This window comes from Asterias rubens, chromosome 1, assembly GCF_902459465.1.
Source record: "Asterias rubens chromosome 1, eAstRub1.3, whole genome shotgun sequence".
NCBI classification, from domain to species: Eukaryota; Metazoa; Echinodermata; class Asteroidea; order Forcipulatida; family Asteriidae; genus Asterias; species Asterias rubens.
The window spans coordinates 8543465-8563098 of record NC_047062.1 but is presented as its reverse complement, the minus strand read 5'-3'; the positions used below and the strand labels follow the sequence as shown (position 1 = coordinate 8563098).

Sequence of the window (19634 nt, the reverse complement as noted above, 5' to 3'; positions counted from 1 at the left end):
CAATTTGTTTTGAAATATACATTCAGTAGACTAGCATTAGGTGAGTGCATCGATATGAACTATAGACTTTTTTAAAACAATAAGCCATTTTGAGATATGGTGGGCACAATTATCTATGACACTTTTGGAAATGGGTAAATTTGTATGTGTACATGTACAAGGGAAGGTACACGTTTGGTCATTGTCAAAGACCAGTCTTCTCACTTGGTGTATCCAATCATAAGCATAATATAACAAGCCTGTGAAAATTTGGGCTCAATTGGTCATCGAAGTTGCGAGAAAATGATGAAAGAAAAAAAACGCTTGTTCGACGAATTTGTGTGCTTTCAGATATGAATAAAAGACTTCTAGCTAGAAGTCTTTTATTATTTTAGTGAGAAATTACCTCTTTCTCAAAAACTACGTTACTTCAGAAGGAGTTGTTTCCCACAATGTTTAATATTATAACACCCCTTACAAGTATTCTGCCTGCTCATTGGTTTAGAGTGCGTCACATGACATGTCTTAGTTTTGCTAGACGACGGCCGTGTGATAGTGCGTCGGTTTGCCGTGCGCTAGTCCGAAGACTAGCACACGGCGTGCAGTACCCAGACGTCCATTGCGTGTACGAGGATTATAAATTAGTAGTCCGTAACCATTTCGGATTGCACGACACAACATGCAGCACAGTAAAAGTTTTTGCACAGTAAAAGTTTTTGCAATCTGTATTCGCGTCGTCCATTGATTGTAGCATTCAGGTCTGTAACTTAATAATAATAGAACAGTATTTAGAAATGTTTGGGGTGTTATAAAACAAATATTGACTGCTTTTACTCGTGCAATGGTTAGAACTATGACTCCCTCGGTGATCCCCTTGGCGTTCTATTTTTCCTCGGCTTTGCCTCGGGGGGAAAAAAGAACGCTCCGGGGATCGCCTCGGGAGTCATAATTTTAACCATAGCACTCGAAGCAGTCAATATTTGTATACTATCAACAGCTCTCCAATGCTCGTTACCAATTCAGTTTTTAAGTTAATATTTGTTTGGAGTAACTACCAAACGAGTACCTTCCCTTTAAACAAAGTATGCCAGAACAAATTAAGGCTATTCTTGTTCAGAGTATAAAAAAGAGTTTATTACACATTGAGCATTCATAAATAATAAAGCTGCACTTTTATCATATTGTTTTTTTTGTGTGTTATACTTCAGATTTGTTGCTTTTTTAAAATTGTATAAATGCTTCTGGCATTTTGAAAACCATGTGAGTGTTGCAATATTACAATGTAAAGTTAATTCTGGCTCTGAGATTTCTCGCCCAATTGATCAAAGTGTACATTTATAATGTTACTTGTTTAAAAGGTGCTGCGTTACTGACAACTCAAGTATAATTTGATAAATATTTTCAGGTAATTAATGTTAAATTATTACGAGAACCGATCCTAACTGAGATATCTTTTTATGCTCCAAGTACACCTTTATTTTTGGAAATTGTTCAAATCAGGCATGAAACTTGGCCCTTGGAAAACAGTTGGAAACATTTTTGAGCACAAGGGCCGAGCTACATGATATGGTGTAGGCTTTAATAGACTTTTCGGGCTATTCAATACCAAATTTTCTGATTTTTCCGTGGTCACAAAAATTTGAAATCATACTTAAGTAGCAAGGACATTATGCCTGTCAAATGAGGGGAAACTATGTATTATTATAAAATAAGTATATTATGGTAAATAATGTCAAGAATGTAAGCTCTATTGTTTTGAATGATACATGTAGTGTATCAGCATGCAATATGTGGTGAATGCTTACAGGTGTTGGACCTTACACAAAACTGGTCCTTGAGTCTGATGGCTCTATCAGAATTGTATATAGTTTAATATATATGCATACAATATAAAGGAATTGTAGAAGTATTTAAGAAAATATATCAAAATGTTAAATCTTGTGATCATTAGCTTGGAAAATTAATCTGGTCATAAATAACTCGTTTTGAAAACATATCGTAACAGAACGTGATAACCTGACAGAGGGCACGCTTTTCTTTGACTCTCTGTAAATCAAACCAAGAATAGACTAACCTAACGCAAAGCTAGTGGGCGCTCTGGCACCCTGCCCATGGTAGCTGGGAAGGGCGATATGGCACGCTGCCCATGGTAGCCAGGCTGGGAAATAATCCATTCGAAGACCTTATTATGCTCGTAAAGTTAGGGTCATAGATTGGTTAATTAATGACCACAAAAAAACTACTTGTTGAGAAGCACTGCCGCTATTGACAGTATACAGTAAACTATTTTGAGAAATGATTCCCTGCAAAGTCAAATGGTTTGTATAATTAAACAAAAAAACAAAATTGAATCTGAGAAACAATTCTTGCTTGATATATTGCAGCCAGAGATGCGGTTGGTATCTGCTTTCAGAAAAGGTAGATGTTTCAAAATTTGCATGAAAATACTGTGCCAGTTTTTCTCAGCATGTAGACACTGTATTCAGCTGAATATTTCACAGGTGACGTTTATTGTGCCTTTATTTATACATTTGACTTTATTAATAATAATTTTACATTTGTAATGAGACATGTCTGCCATAAAAGACACACTTGTCCCAGAAATAGATTTAATTTGAAAGGAGCTTGTGTTAAAAGAATGATTTTATGGGACAATACAATTACACACAGATTACAAGGTGAATCAGCCTTGTGTTGACAAAACCAACGTATGACCCCACCTTTACAGCAATCTGCATGAAAACAATTATATGTTTATAAGATTTGGTCACGCTACGTGATTTGTAGATAGAAAGTTCTAGAATTTCATTGAAATAGTACATTATTGTAAGCAAAATATCACAGCAGCTTAGAACACGCATTAAAGACAAATATTCTTAATAAAATAAATTCGTCAACAACAATAATGGAAGTATTGCAGTATTGTAATGTTGAAAATGCCATAATGAATTAGTACACTTTTTTTTTTTTTTAAATAAAAGAGACAAATAATGTTGTAAATGGGTCTGTATACGTTTGGTAAATGACTATAACAAATAATAGCAAAACTTTCTAAGATGTACAGCAACTTTGGATAGCTTAATTCGTTTTGAGAAACATTAAAACTTTGAAGTGCTGCGTTTTTGGAAAGAAATGTCATTTTATTTCAACAAATTGAATATAAGACGTGTACCGGTAACGCTCCAAGATTATTTGTACTCATAAGGGATTGTCCTTCCTGCGTGGGCATATTCACTCTGTATTTAAAAATTCAGGGTTCCAAAGACCAAACGTATACAGACCCTTAAGGTGTGTATGTATACACTAGAAATGTCATGTTCTATAGCTATACCAGAACAATAATAAAGGTGTATGTACTGTGAATGCTGGGGAGAATATTATTCTGTATTAGCCTCCATTTTCATTGAATGCTGAACAAAAGACAGAATCAAAATAATGCTTTTTAAAAAATTGTTTAAAATATCAATAAAATACCATTACAAAAATATCAAATTTTACATGATGACTATCAAGGTGAACATGGTCCCATTATCCCTTGTAACTAAACAAATTGCCACAATCACCATTTACTTTGTGGAACAAAAAATTGATCGAACAGAAAGTGGAGGTGTATGAAAAAAACAAAAAAAACAAAAACATTACAAGCCCTTTATAAACACCAAAACCAACTAAAACAAAACAGGGGCAAGCCAGTGACCATTGAACTGATCTCCCCATGTCTGTCTGTCAAAATTTCACAACATAAGCTTGAATAAATTTAATTAACACTTAAATTAAAAATTACAATAAACTAATTACTGCACTGAAATGGACTGCAAAACCTGTTAACAACCAGATCAAAGCCCTTGTAGATTGTACTTCGCTAAAATTCAGACAAAATGTCAAACTTCTTCACAAAGGTTCAGACAAAATGCTGAGATTCTTCAAACATGTATGCAACAAGAAGACAAAAAAAACCACAAATTCTTGATCACAAAGCTTAATAAAACAAATTATAAAATTGATAAACAGATCCTTGTTATTTGATTGGTGGAACTTACTGCACGTGACATTCACTATTACTCCCATCTGCGCACCGGCGATCAAAAAGACCTATGGGGGATAGCATTTCCCATTCAACAGTTAGGATCATCCTTGTTCCCAATGTTTTTGAGCAGTACAGCGCCGCCGCGCCGCTGCTAATTAAAACAAAGGAGCACCTGTGCAAAAGGTTGTGATCCAATTTGTGCATTGTTGCCGCTACGCGGCGCTATATAATTTTTGCCTGTCAGTAATTTGTGTGATTTTTCATAGTGTTATACTTTTAAAATACATCAAATGACAAGGATCTATATGTCGGTTATATAAAACAAATATTGAGTGGCTTTAATTCTTAGTTCTTTAATTCGTGGACTGGAAGGAATATTATCGCTCGTTAAAATTTGGACTGTTCCATTCCACTCGGCTTCGCCTCGTGAAATGGAACAGTCCAAATATTACCTTGCGATAATATTCCTCCCATTCCACTCTGAGCCACTCAATATTTGTATACTGATAAACCGAATTCTGTTTCATTTTGTCTGTCAAGAAGTTAGTTCAATAAATCAATCACTGAACTGTAATGTGTTTAAAAATTACTTAAAAACTTTGGTTTAGCACGGTTTCCCATTCACCTCACTCAAAGGGTTGTTACACAGGATTGGTAAAGCTGACAAATAGTCGCAGTCTGTATTCATGTTTTTTTAATGATCATTTGGGGTTAATCCCTAGAGTGAGTCGGAAGAAAAAAGTGAAAAATAGTTCACAATTCTGGTTGCAACAACCACAATCAGCTGGTCGTTTTGTTGTAGGTTTTCAGATGCAGCTTTTTTGAATATGACTTTATTTCAGAGGAAAATATACCACAGAAAATAAAGGTTTAAATATGGTCTTTGTGAACAGTAAGGTTTCAGACTAAAATTAACCATTTTTTTTTAGCCTAACCAATCCTGTTTAATACCTTAAACTTTACTTTTGAAACTAATGTGGTTGCCTTTCACTTTGCATTCTGTATAGGGCTGCCAACCACAAGTTATATGAATGATTGTTACACCCTTGTCACAGATAATGCTGTGTTCAGTGTACTGAATATGCAAAGTGTTTTGTCTTTTGAATTCCTTAACTTTTATCAAAGAGTTTACTGTATTAGAAAAAGGTTTCTACCTATCAAACTAGATTCCTGGAGTGTCAGCCAGATAATCAAACATGGGACGAGAGAAAGTCAAGTTTTTTTCTTTTCTAATCCCATGTTTGATTATTTCACTTTTATGGTGATTATGCACCATACCAAATATTGTGATTGTTTGTTTCAGCCAGATGTATTTAAATTTGAACGGCCAACGCAGCAGCCGATATGTTATCCCCACCACCAGCAGTCTTAAACACCTCGGTACAGACTAAGACAGGGGCGATACATATTTCATAATCATCTTCATTCCAACACGAGACAGGGCGGTTGTTTTCAAAGGAGACACGCTGGCTGTCTTTCTTCCGGGAGAGGGAGAAAGACTCATCCATTATCAATCGTGATTTGGCGATGTTGACGCCGGTGCTTCCGCAGACGTGCCTGTGTGCTGTGAGGGACGCTTTGGCAGCGGCTGACATGGTGTTCTTCCAGTGTGAATTCCTAGTGGTCAGAATAGCCTGGAAGGCCAGAGTATGGACGTGCAGGCGCGTCAGGGCCCTCTTGCGTTTATCAGAAGTCTTCCTTAGGGTCCTGTAAATAGAGCGCATTTGATCTAAGACTGTGGCAACGCGAGGGTAAGGATCAGATATGACGCTGATATTACCGTAGTACAGAAGATTGTAGAGGTTGGGAAGCTCTTGCTCGTTCATACCGAGGGAGTCGGCATAGTACACAACATTGTCCATGACATCGATGGCGGTAGCCACTTCAGCAAAGGATGCGAATTCAAAGTGGATTGGAGTGTCACGGGAGATGTCTTCAGTGAGCATTCGGTTTAAAAGTTTGAGTCTCTGGCTTCGTTCATCTGCACACAAAATAAACAACACAGCAAAGTTGTGGATTAGTATTATATGGTTAATAGTGCAAGACACTATGGTCTCTAAAGAGTTAAGGCAAGTCATTAATCGCTTTTTTTTAAGCAAGGAGCTACCCCCTCATTTACTTTGAAAATGTTTCCCAGCTCTGATGGTTTGGATACATTTTTGTGTAAAGAATTGGATCCCATTATCATAAACCATGTATGACTTCACCCTCAAACACTAGGGATAAAGATTATTGGAATGACATTGTGAATGAGATCTCGGTTGCAACCACAAGATGATTATGACTTCACCAAATCGAAGCGAAGAAGTAAACGCCAGAAGATGGATGGTCATGTTCTCGGAGTGGAAGATGCCTGCCACTGCAGGACAGCAATGACATTGATTATTCAGGGCAAGAGGAAAGTAGGACGGCCAAGAATAACATGGAGGCATACTGAGGAGAAGGAAAAGAAACAGCTAGGGTGGAAGTCTTGGGGAGAAAAGCCAATAAAACTGGGCGCGAAGAGGAAAGGTGAGGTAAGGTGAGGATAATTTATCCACTTTCTTTGCTCACAACATCTACAAATTTAGAGTGGATTTGTAAAAGTTGTAGCTGAATAAATTCATTCTCCAAGATGAGATGGTTAACCTACCTCCTTTGAAGGGGAAATTGTCCATCATCTGAAGTCCCCCGATGACCACTGCATGAGGGTTGAATGCCTTAAGACGCTCCTGGAATGTCTCAAGAGATGACAACAGGGGATTGGAAGTGTCGCTGTGAACGATGAACCTTCATGTCAAAAAGAAAGATTTTCAAATGTCAGTTGAACAGGACATTCAGATGAAGTGGGGAGGTGGTGAGAAACTGGACGACAGTAATTTTACTCGTATGATTAGTGGTCACAAATCAATGGGATTACTTATTCTACTTGATAGTACTGCCTATGCTCCCGTTTATGGCTCTGCCCATAGAATCACTCCATTTGCCATGAACACAGAAATCTGTAGTAAGAAGCACCATAAAACTAGGCTCTGCTCACTGAGGTGTATCTTCTTATTCCATGTGTAGAAGTAATTTTTACATTTTACAATCTTTAAGCTAGAAAGGCCTTGGATTGCAACAGATAAAATCTTAACTGCAAACTTTTTAGCTTGCAGCCAATTGTAGGATCCCTCACCTTGGGGTTAGAGTCATCACAGAGTCTTACCCACCTGTTAGCCCGAGGGGCAGTGAAGTCGCCCCAAGACTCTCCTCTCTTATATTCCATGATCAGATGAATATCCTCGGCTGATTCGTCATCCTCAGGAGCCACATTGGTCACTAAATTAAGAATATCATGTAATGTAAATAGTATTGTGTGACAACTGACAATAAGGAGTGAATACAACAATGCAGTGAGCTCAGATACTCCACCATTCTTTTGTAGTGTGTCTCATTTACTAGGGAATACAAGAGTAGTGACTCTGTCTTATGCAGGGTCGTGGTTGTGCGATAAAGGACCGAGCCAAAGGCGAGGTCCTTTATCAAACGGCCACGACCCTGCAAGGTTTTAAACCATACACAGCATCCTGGTGAAGCAACCATCCAGAGATTTCTCCATCACCGTGGTGTGGGTTCAGGTCTCAGCTAGCTCTACTGTTTAATACACTGAGTGACCTTTTCAGCCGGTCACTCAGTGTTGATGACCACACCTTTTACATGCTGTGTAGCACGGACCACACCTGTCCTTTTTTTATAGTTTCAGTCAAAAACAATTACCCCAGAAGCTCCAAAATGTTTCAAAAAAATATAATACTTGGGCAGGCATTGCATTATCTTTGGATTACCCATTCAAAGTGGTGAACAAAAACAACTAGTGATTATAAGACTCACCAATAATTCCCGGCTGCATTTCCTTGATTGTTGATTTGGACATGACGCTACCCAGTAAGCACTTACATCCCTCCATGGTCATCCTGTTGGCAATCACTGCAGCGTTACCGCCCAGCACCCAATTTGTTTCCGGTAGATCATGGGCAGCGGCTACCAACCGCTTGAACAACATCTTGTCGTGAACATAGCGCCTGTTGAATAATAAAAACAATTAAGTTAGTTCATTCTTAAAGGTAGGGTCAATATTGGTACAGTGTATGGGGTAGAGAGTAGAGCCATTGCTTCAATTGGCCTTTATGAGGAATGGCGGACACTATAGGAGTGCATTATTTGAGACAAATTTACTCATATACACATATTGACTGGTAACGAGGTAACTAGTATACTTCTATTCCCACGAGGGACTTTGAGTGACCAGAAGAGCGACCTATTTCCCGAGGCCGAAGGAAATAGGCCCCTCTTCTGGTCACTCACAGGCCCGAGGGGGAATAGACGTACACTAGTTGAATACCGAATTATGCCAGTCAATATGTGTTTTATAACACAGCTCGGTCTTAAATGTCAAATAAGAACAGAAAAAGGAATTTTTTAGTTGTTGTTCACAATTTAAGTCAAGAGAGGGCGCTGTTACCGCGGGCACTATATTCAAAGACTATTGCCCGCTCTGGTACTATTCCCGTGTTTCAGCCAACCAGAATACAGAACAAGCAAGAGGTGTGTTATAAAACCAAATATTGCCCTAGTAAAGTGTCTTCCATATATCTCAAAATGGCTTATGGGAGTGGTAAAATAAAGAAGTCAGTATCTGGGTAAATTTCAATGGTGGAAATGAGGATCTTAACTTCGCTCAATACGCTGTATTTTTGACCGTGTGTGGACGCTCTCAAACACATTATTTGTATCACTTTTGGGGGTATTTTCATTCTTACTTTAAACACCTAGTAATAACCGGAACACATAACCACCACAGATAAGTCCACCAACCATGGACAATAAGACCTCTAAAGGAGCTGTTACAATGCATCTCTAAAGCAACTTAAAAATGTGGCGCAACAAAAGTGACAGAATGTTGATTAAAACTGTGCAGGACGACTCACGTATACTACCGGAAAGATTAAAAATACTATTGAGAGTGCCGCCACGCAGTCAAAAATATGGCGTAATTCTGCAGTGGCAATCTGTGGCGCTGAAAACCACACAAACCAATACATAACAAAAATGGTTCAGCATGGGTTAATTCAATATTGTGGGCATACCAAATGGGGAAATTTTGTGGCAAGTTGGAGAATGCCTATATAAAAGGGTAATATTGTTTCTGCTAAATCCTTAATCATCGCTGTAATGAACTTGTCTCATTTTAATAATCTATATTCTGGACAGTAGAACAGAACACTAATTATATCCTTACTCAGCTGCAGCTCCGTAGGAAAAGAATAAAGCGAAACTCTCAGCCAGGTCCTCGGATGACTTGATAGAATCATGGTGTTTTGCTTTCTCCTCATCTGGCGGTTCAATCGCCACCTTGTAAAATAACTCTTTGGACGTAGTCACAGCATCGAGACAGGATCCCAGACCAATGGCTACACGACGAGGTTCCCCAGTTGTGGTCTTGATCTGCAAAAAGAGATTTGGTGAAATGTTAGTTATGTGCATTGAGGGTAAGACTATTTGTACTTCAAGACTTGGCAACTTACTATTCCGAGTTAATAGTAGTTGTCTGATTTCTTCATGCACCGTGCTCAAGTGGTTAGACTGCGAAACTTGCAATAACAAGGTTTTTGGTTCGAAATCGACCAAGTTGACTGCTGACTTCACACTGACGAGAATAAGTCTTGTTATTTGTTATCGCAACTTGAATCGCAACTTATTGATTTGTGATTGGCTGTTGCCAGCTTAGCGTTTATATCTCCTTGAGGAAGTGTTGACGAAATCATCTGAACAAACAAACAAACAAACAAATACCACAACAAACAAACAAATACCAAACAAACAAACAAACAAACAAACAAACAAACAAACACCAAGCAAAAAAAACCACAAAGTCCAATGTGACTCCGAGGACAGCATTGTTTTTTTTTTTTTTGTTTTTTTTCTTCTTCTTCTTTTGTGTTTCTTTGTTCTACTGTACCCGCTCTGCTGATTATATCATGACACAATGCACAATGTATAGCTTGTATCTAGTTATTTACAGTATTGATTTGTCTGAAACATGTAATTCACACCTGGATCAATTAAATAAACAACGCAGACTTTCCAAAATACAATACAAATGTAATAAATTGGTAGATGCTGCTTACACTTGGTAAAAAATTCACTGCTGCTGTTGGTAGTATGAAGTATGAACTAGTTTTTAGAAAGGATTCTCTCTGAAGTAATACTGCATGAATATTTGTTAACCACAAACCATTTTAATCCGAGAAACAATTAGTGCATGAATTGCTGCTCTGATTTCTGAGGGTTGATTTCCATTTTATCTGATCTGATTCTTAACCCTCAGAGAAACCCTGCAAAATCTTAAATAGCCAGGAAAGTGTATACAGGTCACCCCTGGTACTCAATAAACATTGTCCTACTTTTTCCCACCAAAGAAGGACCAAATCTCCTGCCTGATTTGAGCTGTTTTATGAATATAAAACGTAACACTATCAAACCGGTACAAGAATGCTGAGCTCATTTTTCATGTGTCTATTTGCAGTGCACGCCTTCTGAAGTCAGCTGTTCACATGAAGTATTTCCACACCAGAATTATAACCAGGCCTGGAATTTCATCTTTGAAAGGGCAAGACCATGTTTATTTTAAAGTCGATGTGAAACTTTTGAAGGAGCAACTGAGGCCAATACCTCCATAGCCTGCCTGTAAGTCCAGGTCTGCATAATAATTAACCAGATCGATCAACTGTTTCGAAAGCTAAAATGGCATTGCAAGTTGCAACTATTTATGGCATCCTAATTGCAAATATGACACCAAATATTCCTCATAAATCCATCATTTTCGTTTAAACATTTTAATTTCCCAACATAAAGGGATAAAGGAAAGTCCTCACGCTGATGGAAATAAAGCGATGCTTGTACACTGTGTAACATTTTGTGATACATTGCGGGTCATTAACTCAGCTAGCCTTTTGAGATAACCTTATATTAGACACCATACATTTCTGTATAATCTATGCCATATGTCCCAACATAAGTCCTGATTAAAAACAGGTCTGCACAATATGCATACCCAAAGTAGTGCAAGCAATATACATGTATATATACACGCATTAAACCTAAACCATATTCGGTATCCTCAATACAAATCATTAACTTTATCTCTGATGCAAATCATAATCTTAAAGCCATTGGACACTTTCGGTAAACAGTATTGTCCTTCGTTTATATATAAAATAACAAACCTGTGAAAATTTAGGCTCAATCAGTCATCGGAGTCGGGAGAAAATAACGGAAAAACCCACCCTTGTTTCCGCACGTTTCGCTGTGTCATGACATGTGTTTAAAATAAATCTGTAGTTCTCAATATCGAGAATTGATATTGTTTTAATGTTTTCTCAAAAGGTAAAGCATTTCATGCAATAATATTTCAAGAGAAGTCTTTCACCATTACCATCTGTAAACCCTGTAAGTTATTTGTAAGTCTGTGAACTTTTAATTTTGTTTCTGTACCGAAAGTGTCCAATGGCTTTAATCCCGATGTATTTATTACAGCAACAACACATTGCAACAGTGAGAGTCATTGCTGACATAAACATCTGAAATATGGATACACATTTTTAGGGGGAACAGTGAAATGATGGCATTTCCACCTTTTGGTAACCCCTGTTCGGTTTCACTTTTTTGGAACAGCATACTCAGCACCAGAGAGACAGGATTTCAAATAGTTATCTATATCTGAAGAAAAAAAAACCCCAGCAGTATTCACAAGAGATGTCTGAATTTAGAGACAAGTTTGAACTGTCTCACCCATGATAGGCCTATAGTGTATAGGTACAGTAAAAGTGGGCCTAATCACGCACCAGTGTATTAAACAAATCCCTGGAGCTAGTTTTCTTTTTCAGCTTCCATTAGTTGAATTGATTTGAACACAGGGAAATCCAAGGTGACTAAAAGCATGAATTAATAGACGATGTGACCTATTTTTACAATCAAACTGCCCTCTGTGGACAAAACACTGTATACGTCATGTTTCACCGAGCAAAAATGATGCGTAGTCATGGTAAGTTTGCATACACTTTCTAGCAAAGGTTTTGCCCGGCGGTATGCGCACGAATCATGTTATGGTTTTCGAGTGACGTCAGAGGTCACATCGTCTGTAATAAATTCATTCAAAACTGAAAAGTACATAGATAACAACAGTGGAGGCAAAATCAAAATAAGCTACGGTTTGTTGAAGAGTGTCTTTTGCAAATAAGGACAAAGTTGAAGGCAGTATTTTACAACTCTAAATGTTTGGGGGATTGAAATGAAAAAATTGTAATTATCACATGTTATGAAGGGATGGTAATGTACACCTTAAGTAAATACTATAAAAAATAATGACCATAAAAACTTGATTGGTAAGAAGCACTGCAGTTGCAGATGCACGGTGAGTAATAGTATTTTTATTTGCTAACACGTGACGGACAATCTTCCAATCAAATGGCAAGGATCTGTTGAGTGTTATACAAAACAGGCTATTTGATCACAACTTTTTTAGATTTGTTCAACAGCACTGGGCAATATTCATAATTACTCAAAATAATTGTTAGCATAAAAACCTACTTAATAATGATCAATTGAGAGCTTAGATAGTATACAACATTGTGAGAATTGGCTCCCTCTAAAGTAATGTAGTTTTTGACTAAAATATTTGAACGGAATTCGAGACCTGAGCTGAGGTATCGAATTCAAGCATTCAGTTTAGTTCAAGTATTCACAGGTTTTTTATTTTATGATGCATATGTTGAGATACACCAAGTGACATACAAAAGGTGTCCAGTGCCTATAAAGGGCAAAAAAAGGACATTTAGACTGGAGTAGAAAGAGTGCCTGATAAATGCTGCCAGAAACACAAAAAATAAATACTTATTGCCTCTCCACAACTCTACCCGCACACCATCAAACAAACTAGGATCTGAAAATAGCTCAGGTTTAATTAAAAAACAATGCAAATATGAGCTGGTTGTGGCACATACTCGTTTAGATTGCAGCTGAAGGGAGATAGAGAAATTGTTGACAATGTAAACAGGATTAGAGCAGCCAGACTGCTAGGCTGGCAATATTTTCCAGTTGGTTGCATTTTTAATGACGATATTTTTTTGTATAGCTTGCCAATGGTGTCACATATTCATAGAAGTACAAATTGTGGACACTATAGTTTACGCATTTAAAACAAAATATGGTTTCCAGTTCTCCAGATGTTTAGGAAAGGGGAGGCTGAACTTTTATCTCGATTATTATTTTTAAATTATTGAATGCAAACATGCACTGTGGTCTCCCAGAACACATGATTTCCTACCACTCAGAGTTTAAGAGTTCAATAATATATCTTGATTGTTTGTTTTTATATATTTGTTGACCTGTACTTCCCTCGTGAAATGAATGGACTCGGAGTTCAATATTGACATGAACTTAATTATCATCGTGTATTGTTACAGAAAAATGTTTTTAAAGGAACATTACAGAATTTTCTTTTTTTTAAACAGTTGCTTGCAGTGTAAGCACTTTATGTAATCCACCATAAACTGACAAATCTGTGGAAGTTTGAGATCGATCGACCATCTGGGTCACCACGAGCAAATAGTGAACAAAACCGATTACACAGACAGATATATTTCAAGGGATATTTTCTACTATCATCATCATTAGACCGTGTTTAGTTTTATGAAAATCTGTGATTTTTACAAATTTGTTCTTACCAATGTAATGTTCCTTTAATTATCACTGTGTATTGTTAAAGAAAAATATTATTAAATCATTTAGGTTTTTAGATCTCTTAATTATATTTATTGTGGGTAGTTTCAACCTGGGACATTTTATCATTTTATCATTTTATCATGTACATTGTGGGTCATGAAAAGGCCCGATCCCAAGGTCCATAGTCGAGTCCATATATGTACCAATAAATGGGTCATGTTTGTAAACAAGACGACTGGGAAATTTATCAGAGAAGGAATAATCAAAGATCTCTTGAAATGTGTACAAATGCAGGCCTCACATAAACCACCACGGCACCCACAGCAATTGTCATGGTGCTCTGTGCTATTGCTGTGGTGCCCTTTTCAAACCACCACGGCACCCACAGCAATTGTCATGGTGCTCTGTGCTATTGCTGTGGTGCCCTTTTCAAAGTTCCATTACAAATGGACATTTTCCTCATAGAAGTGCCCCTTGTCAGTATGAAGTTGCTGTTGCCCCTTCAAGAGTGAAATTCAAGGCATGTAAATCTCCAATTAATACAACTATGTGTTTTGATTTCTGTAAATAGAGCAAGGGTAAAATAATTCTTGTACATTAGTAAAATATCTTCTAACTCTTGATCCAGATAGTCTGTTAATATTTATCATTGAAAGGCAGGGTGTACTTAATTATTCCACCAGATAATTCCGCCAGGTTGTTGATTGACAAGAGCCTGTTGTTGTCTTGTTTTAAAGGCAGTGGACACTATTGGTAATTTCTCAAAATAGTTATTAGCATATAAACCTTTCTCGTTAATGAGTAATGGGGAGAGGTTGATAGTGTCAAACATTGTGCGAAACAGCTCCCTCTGAAGTAAAATAGTTTTTGAGAAAGAAGTAATTTTCCACGAATTTGATTTTGAGACCTCAGGTTTAGAATTTGAGGTCTCGAAATCAAGCATCATGTGATCATGGTGCGACGAAGGTGGTTTTTTCCCCATTAATATCTCGCAACTACCGACGACTGATTGAGCTCAAATTTTCACAGGTTTGTTATTTTAGATACAACTGTGAAGACTAGTCTTTGACAATCACCAATAGTGTCCAATGTCTTTAAAAACATTGTAGTTGTTTACCTGTTTTGTGTGGCCACGTTTATTATACAGCCACTAAAGAAAAGTTTCAACCAAAGACTGGGGTTGTCAACATATGTTCAAGGCACTATTTCTTGAGATATTTAAAAGACATTGTACCTATAAGGTAATCTTCTGTTACAGAGTTATTTTTTGCTGAATATATGAATGTTTTTATGATTTTTAGTGCTGGCCCTGCCAATCTGTTTTAATCTCATCCAAAAGGACGAGGCAAAGTCTGTTTTTGCTTCAACTAAATAAATTACAATGATTATTAAAGTAAACACTTGTTCAGGGGTTTATCTAAAATGCATGATGAACTTTTATGATTGCAAAAGTAAATACTTGATCAGGGGGGTCATCTAAAACTCATGATGAAGTTTTATGGAATATTCCATAACTTTATTTCATGAAATATTCTCAGACCCTTGATTACGTACTGGCTCTTAACATCAGTTTGGGCTTTTGGCTCTATCAGTAATTTTTTCAGTCTATCAGTCTACACTTTTGGTATAGGACCTAAAACATGCACAAAATTACTAGGCCCTCTGGGCCGGAGCCTAACCATGTGCCTGGAATTTGGTCATTGAGAGGCAAAGGCCGTTGTCATTTTTTTGCAAAGGACACTTCTATTGGAAACTCTGCAAGTCTATGGGAACTTTTGAATGGGCACCAAGGCAAAGTCTAGGGGCAACAGAGGCCATGGCCTGGGGTTGCCCCGCCCCCATGTCCCTGGTATTAGCTTGATGCCTTTAAAGTTTCCATAAAATATCTCTAGAAGAAAAAATAAATGGTCTTCATGTTTGAATTTGCAGTTACTTTGAGAAGTTCCAGGAATAGTTATCTGAAGTTTAGAGTCTAGGGTAAAGTATCTGAAGTCATTGTAGAAAATTAAAATGCACATTACAAAACTGCTGTAGTATTGTAAATGATCAGAATGCTTTACACTCAGCACATACCAGGATACATGGGAAGACTGGTTCATGGTCTGGTTATCACGAATTTGCTTTTTGTACACTGTCGCATGAGGTTGTGTGAGTTCAAAGTTCATCCAGTTTGTGAACTGTGAAGCTATTAACATGGTGGAAGTGAAGGATCCAAGGCTTGAATGAAGTCTGTTTTTGGATTGATTAACCAAGTTGACTAATAAGGATTGGTCCTGCAAATGAATGGCTGAAAGTTTGCAGAAAATCGTTAATAAAGGCCTGACATTTCGACGGCTAGATGACAACGCAACACACAGAAGTATAACAAAAGCAGTCAAGTGGAAATTATACATGAATGGAGAGAGAGAGATTTTTAGAAAACACTCAGAAAAACCAAGGGGTTCACAATGCGAGTTTGGCAGAAGCATGTTTATCGTCACTTTGTCAAACCTAGTTACAGTATTTTGTTTGTGTGAATAAATCAAATTTGCAAGCTGTGGCAAAAGTCAAGTTGCTTTTGATACGCTGTCAATAATGTCAGAGTAGACTGTATACACAGTGTACGTACATAAATAAGCTTAGAACCAGATGAGAACAGCTGCGTTAGATCCTGGCTTTTCTTTGCGAGAATTTAATTGGCAACAATTTTTCTATAAAAAAAAAGGGTATAAAATGATCAGGTAAAGCCATTACACAATTACACACTTTCGGAACAGAAAAAAAAATAAAAGTTCACAGATGTACAAATAACTTACAGGGTTTACAGAAGGTAATAGTGAAAGACTTCTCTTGAAATTTTATTCCATGAAATGCTTTACTTTTTGAGAAAACATCAAAACAATTATCAATTCTCGATATAGAGAATTACGGATTTAATTTAAACACATGTCATGACACTGCCAAACGTGCGGAAGCAAGGGTGGGTTTTCCCGTTATTTTCTACCAACTCTGATGATCGATTGAGCCTAAATTTTCACAGGTTTGTTATTTTATAATTTGTGATACACGAAGTGTGGGCCTTTGGACAATACTGTTTACCGAAAGTGTCCAATGGCTTTAAACGTCATTGTCAAGGTTAGCTTCCCAACATCTGTTGAGTTGTTTTATTGTTGAACGTCTGTCTGTTGTAATAAACAAATCAGAACTATTGATCTTTTTTTGTTCAGTAGTAAAAGCTGTTTATTAAATCACATTGGGGACCTTATTTCAGTTTAAAATACTGTATATATTTAACTCATGGTTTTGGGCGAGTTTTGAAACAGAGTATTGATAATACTGAACCAATAGTCATGATTTAAATTCATGGAAGCTTGATTGCTTGTAGTCTTGCTATTGCTAACTAGTAAAAAACACAATGCTAATAAATTCTGGTGCACAAGGACAAATAAATTGCTGTAAATGAAATAGTGAATTTAAAGGAAAGTACTGAATCGTGTTTTTCCTTTTGTTGGCATGGCAAAATTTGTTCTGCATTGACAATAGAGCAACCTTCAAACGAAAGCACTCATTTGCATACCAAAAGGATGATCAGTCAGTTCAATCATGCCTAGATCCTACTGACATCCACTACGTATTTTCTAGGCATTCTATTTGAAACGCACCAACTGAAGTGAAAACCCTGCTACTAAAAGGACAAATTAGAGGATTTTGGTGCATTGTAAGGTGAACTGAGGTGGATTTCACAAAGAGTTAAAGGCAGTGGACACTATTGGTAATTACTCAAAATATTTATAGCATAAAACCTCACTTGGTAACGAGTAATGGGGAGAGGTTGGTAGTATAAAACATTGTGAGAAACGGCTCTTTCTGAAGTGACGTAGTTTTCGAAAAGAAATAATTTTCCACGAATTTGATTTTGAGACCTCAGATTTAGAATTTGAGGTATGCACACAACTTTCCGGACAAGGGTGTTTTTTCTTTCATTTCTTTCATCCCGCAACTTTCACAGGTTTGTTATTTTATATGCATTTGTTGAGATACAACAAGTGAGAAGACTGGTCTATGATAATTACTGATAGTGTCCAGTGTCTTTAAGTCTAATCTCGAGCTAGGACGAGTTACTCGTCCTAACTTCTTGAGTTAGGACGAGTTACTGGCCATAAGTTTTTAGAACTACATGTAGTCCTAAGTTAGGACTATCTTTGTGAAATGCTGGTTTTTCCAATCTTGGGCTGAATGCCCTAATACTATAACTGAAGTTAGCTTGGGGTCTTGGCTGCACATGATGGGGCATCAGCTTAATCACAATACAATGCAACGGAGTGGAGATTTTAGTTGAGATCACCGCAGGCCTGTGGGTGTACATGGGCAAATGATAAATTCTCATCTCCCCCATCAACTACATGGGCACGCACCATCCATCTGTCTTAAATCTTTGGAGAGCGCAAGCATTCAGTAACGGGGAGAACTCATCATAACTCCATTTACAGCCACAGGCTTGCCTTGATCGTGGCCCCTTTCTTTAGCTGTGAGTGAGCTGAAACTAAATACAAACAACCTTGACCAACAGATGAGAACATTTTGTTCCCTTTTGGCAGGGTGAGGGTTAGCCCACCTTGTTGAGCTGTTAATGGCTCCGCTTTTAACATCGATCTCATCACTGTTGCCATTACGACAGTGATGAAACTGATGTTAAAAGAGAGCCATTAACAGCTCAACAAGGTGGGCTAGGTTATGACCGATAATGTCAAAATTTCACTGGGTCTAGGGGGTTAAAGCAATCCCTCTGACTGAGCCTGCTACATGTAGGTGATGGAGCGAAATACAGATGCGAATGCGACAAACATAACTCTTGGTTTTCCTCAAGAAAGTACTTAGCTAGCCTGGAAAAGTTTCCGTATGGCGCCACCACTTTTTCATTCGAAATGAAATAATATAGTAACTAATTTACCTCAATGAGATATCCCTTTTTTTAAAAATGAGTGAAAAAGTGGTGGCGCCATACGGAAAGTTATCCGCTAGCCTTAGTTTGAAGTATCCAGAACAGATTCAGAGGCTTATATTTTTAGTCACTTTCAAGTTTCAACCGCATCGCCATTCCCGCCTGGCTGATTTTTCTCAATTGTCGAAAGACATTGTGGAAAGGAAAAGGGAGCTTCCAATGCCCCTTTTCTCTTCCCACAATGCCTTTCGGACAATTGAGAAAAATCAGCCATGTCAAGGGGGATTTATGATAGGCCTAATAAGGTATGGAAAAAGGGACCTCCATACCAAACTAAAGAAAAAATAATTACAATCTTGTAAATAATTACTGAAATCTGAAATCAGAAAGCTCAGTTTGTTTGAATTGATTAAAAAAAAAATTGAGCACAAAATCTTCATACAAAAATACAGAGGAATTATAATTTACATGTTTAAATTAGGCCTATTGTTTCGATTGTTTTATTTACCTTGTGTTCTGCCAAGAGAAGGCTTGTCAGAACTGTCTTCAGCCTTTCCGTAAGTTGTTGCTCCGATCGCTTCTGCAAAACCATAGCAGCGAGCACAACGAGCAAAGTGACAGTACCGGCCTTCAAAACAGTTGACGCCATTTTTCTCAAACAACACTAGGTAGCACAATCGATCACAACACGTACCTAAGTCCTAACCTAACTACGAAATAAAAAATGCTGAGTCAGCAAGCAGAAATCTTCCTTCCTCCACACACACAAAGAGCACACACGTCCACAAAGAGAGTGCATGGGCTTGCATAGATGACTAGCAATTGCTTTGCGCCCCGGCTGTCCTGCTGCCTACTGATTATAAGGGGTAGGCTAAGCCCACGGTATCGGCACACGGTTCGGTCGCACGGGACGGTACAGTTCCCACAAAACCCAGGTCTGCACTATCGTTAGTGTGATATTGC

General features: G+C 37.6%; 1 protein-coding gene across 1 annotated transcript; it reads right to left on the bottom strand.

Annotated features, from left to right (window-relative positions):
- Positions 1–4275: 4275 nt before the first annotated feature.
- Positions 4276–19586, bottom strand: LOC117289816 (ADP-dependent glucokinase-like). The gene is made up of 6 exons (XM_033771042.1): positions 19180–19586; positions 9267–9472; positions 7859–8049; positions 7198–7306; positions 6639–6775; positions 4276–5987 (listed from the first exon to the last, which is right to left on the bottom strand). Exons 1-6 carry the CDS (start codon positions 19318–19320, stop codon positions 5320–5322), a joined length of 1452 nt encoding a protein of 483 aa, XP_033626933.1. The 5' UTR covers positions 19321–19586; the 3' UTR covers positions 4276–5319.
- Between the last annotated feature and the right edge of the window lie 48 nt (positions 19587–19634).